Raw genomic sequence first — 5,911 nt, 5'->3', positions numbered from 1 at the left:
CAAGCTCAAAATCATATTGTTTGGTTCCGCCATTAGTCATATCTTTACAGTAAAATGTGTAAATGTAAAATATTCCTTTTCAAAAAGAAAAAACATATCGCTTTTAATTGTCTGTTTTTAGTAACGATAACTTTAGAAGCATAATAGAAAAAGAAAGTTAATCAGACAACAATAAACTAATGAGAACATAATCAAATAAGGTTTTAGATAGGACCCCTCACCATGACTTTAAGCTTAAGTTTAGTACTGATCATGATACCGATAATCAACTGAATAAAACCTACAACCACCATTTATGAAAGATTTATTTTTTTCTGGATGTATGTTACACATGTCAGACAAATCCTGGTAAATTTGGTGGCGAAGGTTTTTTACTTTTTGTTTATTTAATTTAATTTCAAATCATATATAAGTTGTAAGCAAATATTTTGGTGATATTAATTTTTAGCTTATCAAGTCTCATGTCATTTTCAGAAAGACGATAAAAATCATAAATAAAATAAAAAGAACATTTTACAAATAAATTACATTATTTTTTAATACTTTTTTCAGTTGTTCATTATTTATAACATTTTCTTGCAAGTTCTTACAATTCTTACATAATAAACTCATTTCTAATATATCTCCTTTTCAATAAAAATATTTTGAAATCACGTATTTTTGATTTATTAATTTATTCTGTTTTATAATACTTAACGTATGTTAAAGAACTCTTAGCTTGCACATTAGTTCCCTAATATTTTAAAAGCAGCGTCTCTATCCTCTTCTAACTCTCTTCTACTTGCATCCATCATTTTCTTTATTTCATCCTTAACAGTAAGTCCTTGCACAATAAACCACTTCCCATCTTTAATTTCCACAGGGAAGGAGAATATCAAATCTTTTGGCACACAATATGATCCATCACTCATGACGCCCATCGACACAAACTTTCCACTCTCAGTCCCCTTGAACCAGTTATTCATTTGATCAGCAGCAGCTTTAGCTGTCGACATTGCAGCCGATTCCCCTTTAGCTTCCAAAAGTATATTTGTTCTTTGTTGGATCGTTGGAACAAATTCATTTGTAATCCACGTTTGGTCTTTTATAACATCTTCAACTGGTAGTGAGTTAATTTTAGCTTGGGTTACGTCTGGAACCTGTGTGGACGAATGATTTCCCCAAATGATGACGTTATTAATTTGACTAACAGGCACATTTGCTTTACATGCTATTTGTACTGAGGCCCTGTTCTGGTCCAGCCTGTTTAAAGAAGAGAAATTTTCTTTTGGGATAGAAGGAGCAAATTTTGAACAAATTAGGGCATTGGTATTAACAGGATCTCCCACAACGAGAACTTTCACATCCTTCTTTGCGTTTTTATCTAATGCTTCTCCTTGAGCTTTAAATATGGGTGCATTTTCTGGTAGAAGATCTCTTACATCCATCCCTGGGCTCTGACTCTTAGCACCAACGAGGAAAGCTGCAGTTACATCCTTGCAAGCATCTTCAAGTTCGTCGGTACAAAACACACATTGGACTAATGGGTAGGCACAATCAAGAAACTCCATTACTAAACTTTGAAGTTGTTGTTTCTTGTCGGGTATATCAAAAAGGTGGATCATTAAAGTTTGTTCAGGACCAAATACATCCCCTTTTGCTATCATGGGCAGCAGATTGTTGGATATGCGTCCAGTAGCTCCTGTTAGTAATACTCTTATAGGTTCTGGAGGAGGTGGCTCTGACTAAATGTAAATTTGGGGCTTTTACAATTGCATAGTTCGAAATTTATTAAAACATTACGTACTTATATGAAATAGAAGAAAACATATGAAGTTAAATTTCGTCTTACCGATGTTCCGGAACACTTTTGTTCTTCGGTATGTTTATTAGGTTGTGTGGGCTGTCCGATAAGTTCTTTGGGTTGTATGGGTTTTCCATTGAATTCTCTAGGTTGTATGGGTTTTCCGACGAGATCTTTCAGTTGTACGGGCTTCTTGAGGGGTTCTTTAGGTTGTGTAGACTTTTTGATGGGTTCTCCTTGTTCTTTGGGTTCCAAAGTGATCGGTACATTTTGAGAATTATTTGGTGAAGAGTCATTCTCACACAGTGCACGTCTTTGGTTAACAGATAATCGAACCAAACGATCGATTTCCATTTTATAATTCTGTTCTACGTAAAATAATCAAATGTTAAACGTTAATGACTTCTCGATATCTTATAAAAAAAAAATAAAAATTTTCGCATAGGTGTATCTTGAGAAACTTTTTAACTAACCACATGTTTCCAATTCCTGTATTCTTTTACACATTTGACATTTCTCATCAAGTGCAGTTTCTAATGCACTCTGCAATTGTGATTTTGTATCCTGAAAACACTTCAGTTTAATTAATAGCTGTTCTTTTTCACACCGTAAATCAGCTGCTTCCAATTTAAGATATTCACTTTGCAATGCAATTTCATGTGCTCTTGCTTGCAATCTGGATGAAAGAGAGAGAAAATATGAGCTTTTAGGTACTATTTCCGGTTACCATTTCTTGTCAACTGAATAAAATATTAACTTTTAATAATTAGCCAATGTGGACTAGCTCTTGAATTAGTAAAAATATTTTAGAGGCATACATTAAAAACCAGCAAATTTCATGAATTACGTGATACATATATTAATACTATTGTACTACTGCTGTTAATTCCCAATGGTACCTGTTAATTTTTTCAACACTATTCCTTATCGCATTATTGCATTCTGCTTTAACCAAAAGGGCCATTTCATTAATATCGGCCAACTCTCTTTCAAGTTGTTTGTTTTTCTTTGCTAAGCAAATCGCTTTCTTCTTAGCTGCATGTTGTTGACATATTGTTTCTAAAGTAAATGTTTTTGTAATTTTTTAGCCAAAATCATTAGGCACTATTATGATATATGTACCACAAGATAAGTAAAATAGTTAAAACGTTAACAAACAAATAAGTTAATAAAAGAAAGTAATAAAAGTTCTTTCCACTTTCAGAGCTTATCATTAATAAATCTGTTTGGGACTTAAATGAAATGATAAATAGCGTCTACTTTAAAAATATTTCTACATGGTGCGGTCACTTTCAATTTAAAGTTACATATTTGTTTGTTATTCCTTATGGGGTAGTAAGCTAAGAGCATCATATGTATTATACGATTTAATAAGAAAGAAAAATGCCTTTTATTCAAAATTTCACATACCTACCTTTTAAAAGTTGTTCTATATCTAATTTTTCTTTTTTTAATCTGAAATATTTTTCTTCCAATTTATCCAAACATTTATCTACTTCGTTTATTCTACATACAAGCTAAAAACTTTCATCTCAATGAATCCTCACATTTTATCACAATAAATTAAATAATTATTTGATATAAATAATATACCTGACGTTTCGTAAGGCATTCGGCCATTTCTTTAAAATGAGACACTTACAGTTTTCTTACAAACATATTTTAAAATCGTAAGTATAGATTGACCGACCTCCAGAAAGACTGCCCCCCATCCTTTCCCATTTTTACTACTTAAATAAAATTTCCGAGTTTATTAATATTGTCAACAATTTTGGTTAACATTTCAAAAAAAGGCTACTGAGATTTTAAAAATTCAATCTATTTTATAAGTAACATAAAATAAAGCTTTTATAAAATCCAAATGTTAGAGAATTTATTTTATTTAATCATGAAAATCCATTTACATTTGTATTGAAATCCACTACAGGTAATATAATTGTAAAATTTGTTGAGAAATCATTTGAATTATTCCAAATATTTTCAGACAGCAAAATATTTGTGTTTATTATTCTTTAGGTAAGGAGATGTATTTTGCCGCTTCCTCTTTGTGTTTCATTAATTCGTCAGCCGACTCATTCATCAACTGCTTGTGGCAATCGCTAACAGTTAATTGTTGTGTCACACAATATTTTCCACCACGAGTGACAACAGGATATGAAAAAATTATATTAGGTGGGGCTCCATAACGTCCCTTTTTTCCACTACTCACACCCATAGAGACGAACCTTCCAGGTTCAGTTCCCTTAAATAAATAACGAATGTGATCGGCGACGGCTTTAGCCAATGGAAAAACTGAATTCATTTGTCTATATTTAACCACTTTCTGTTCCCTGTTACAAACACTTGTGATAAAGTCGTTTTCAAGCCATTCTTTTGATACTCTTTCGGCTACAGGAATGTTTTCTTGTGAATTTTTTGGACTTATAACTGCATTGCTAGCATCGGGGACAATGTTGGGCCCTTGATTACCCCAGACGATTACATTGAACACCTCGTTAGGGCGGACTCCAACTTTCCTAGCAATTTGGGCTTGCGCTCTTAAATGGTCGAGCATGGTAACTGCAGTGAAATTCTCTTTGGGGATGGTTTGAGCAAAAGCAGAACAAATGATGGTACTAATGTTAACTGGCCTACAATAAACAATAACTTTCACATTTTTGTCTGCATAATCCCGTAGAGATTCGCCATCTTCCTTTAAAATGGGGGCATTGGCCTGTATTAAATTAGCTAGATCATCGGTACCATCGTTGGGTGCTTCCCCTATTATGGCTATAGTAACTTCTTTGAAAGCTTCTGTTCTATTAGTTGTTACAATTAGATCGACGAGTTGTGGATAAACGCAATCTATCAGCTCCATTTGAAGTCCTTTCAAAGCCTTTTCTGAGCTATCAAACAGATGCAATACAATTGGTTGATCTTCACCGAAAGTTTCTCCGCTACATAATAGAGGAGCAAGAGAATAGCCAACGCTACTTGCAGCTTGTGTTAGCAGAATTTTTAATGGTTTCTATAATCAAAATAAAAGAAATTATANTTTCTCTACTTCGTTTATTCTACATACAAGCTAAAAACTTTCATCTCAATGAATCCTCACATTTTATCACAATAAATTAAATAATTATTTGATATAAATAATATACCTGACGTTTCGTAAGGCATTCGGCCATTTCTTTAAAATGAGACACTTACAGTTTTCTTACAAACATATTTTAAAATCGTAAGTATAGATTGACCGACCTCCAGAAAGACTGCCCCCCATCCTTTCCCATTTTTACTACTTAAATAAAATTTCCGAGTTTATTAATATTGTCAACAATTTTGGTTAACATTTCAAAAAAAGGCTACTGAGATTTTAAAAATTCAATCTATTTTATAAGTAACATAAAATAAAGCTTTTATAAAATCCAAATGTTAGAGAATTTATTTTATTTAATCATGAAAATCCATTTACATTTGTATTGAAATCCACTACAGGTAATATAATTGTAAAATTTGTTGAGAAATCATTTGAATTATTCCAAATATTTTCAGACAGCAAAATATTTGTGTTTATTATTCTTTAGGTAAGGAGATGTATTTTGCCGCTTCCTCTTTGTGTTTCATTAATTCGTCAGCCGACTCATTCATCAACTGCTTGTGGCAATCGCTAACAGTTAATTGTTGTGTCACACAATATTTTCCACCACGAGTGACAACAGGATATGAAAAAATTATATTAGGTGGGGCTCCATAACGTCCCTTTTTTCCACTACTCACACCCATAGAGACGAACCTTCCAGGTTCAGTTCCCTTAAATAAATAACGAATGTGATCGGCGACGGCTTTAGCCAATGGAAAAACTGAATTCATTTGTCTATATTTAACCACTTTCTGTTCCCTGTTACAAACACTTGTGATAAAGTCGTTTTCAAGCCATTCTTTTGATACTCTTTCGGCTACAGGAATGTTTTCTTGTGAATTTTTTGGACTTATAACTGCATTGCTAGCATCGGGGACAATGTTGGACCCTTGATTACCCCAGACGATTACATTGAACACCTCGTTAGGGCGGACTCCAACTTTCCTAGCAATTTGGGCTTGCGCTCTTAAATGGTCGAGCATGGTAACTGCAGTGAAATTCTCTTTGGG

At 33.1% G+C, this 5,911-nt stretch overlaps 1 protein-coding gene and 1 pseudogene across 2 annotated transcripts; both read right to left on the bottom strand.

Annotated features, from left to right (window-relative positions):
- Positions 1–642: 642 nt before the first annotated feature.
- On the bottom strand, positions 643–5,112 carry LOC108735046 (malate dehydrogenase, cytoplasmic-like). 2 transcript variants are annotated; one of them, XM_025979633.1, is made up of 6 exons: positions 4,924–5,112; positions 3,198–3,300; positions 2,683–2,842; positions 2,257–2,459; positions 1,832–2,151; positions 643–1,724 (listed from the first exon to the last, which is right to left on the bottom strand). In XM_025979633.1, exons 1-6 carry the CDS (start codon positions 4,948–4,950, stop codon positions 726–728), a joined length of 1,812 nt encoding a protein of 603 aa, XP_025835418.1. In that variant the 5' UTR covers positions 4,951–5,112; the 3' UTR covers positions 643–725. The 2 variants fall into 2 exon arrangements, with proteins under 2 accessions (XP_025835418.1, XP_025835417.1); XM_025979632.1 differs by lacking the exon at positions 4,924–5,112 and adding an exon at positions 3,377–3,565.
- A 223-nt stretch (positions 5,113–5,335) lies between these two features.
- On the bottom strand, positions 5,336–5,884 carry LOC108743829 (annotated as a pseudogene).
- Between the last annotated feature and the right edge of the window lie 27 nt (positions 5,885–5,911).

The sequence above is a fragment of the Agrilus planipennis genome, unplaced genomic scaffold, assembly GCF_000699045.2.
Source record: "Agrilus planipennis isolate EAB-ADULT unplaced genomic scaffold, Apla_2.0 scaffold1607, whole genome shotgun sequence".
Lineage (NCBI taxonomy): Eukaryota > Metazoa > Arthropoda > Insecta > Coleoptera > Buprestidae > Agrilus > Agrilus planipennis.
The sequence above is the reverse complement of the archived record's forward strand: the minus strand, read 5'-3'. Positions and strand labels throughout refer to the sequence as shown.

Coding starts and splice junctions, on each gene's coding strand:
- LOC108735046 (XM_025979633.1), bottom strand. CDS start 4,950: ATGGCCGAATGCCTTACGAAACGTCAG. Junction 2,843..3,197: donor TATAGAACAACTTTTAAAAG/GTAGGTATGTGA, acceptor CATTTACTTTAG/AAACAATATGTCAACAACAT. Junction 2,152..2,256: donor ACAGGAATTGGAAACATGTG/GTTAGTTAAAAA, acceptor TATTTTACGTAG/AACAGAATTATAAAATGGAA.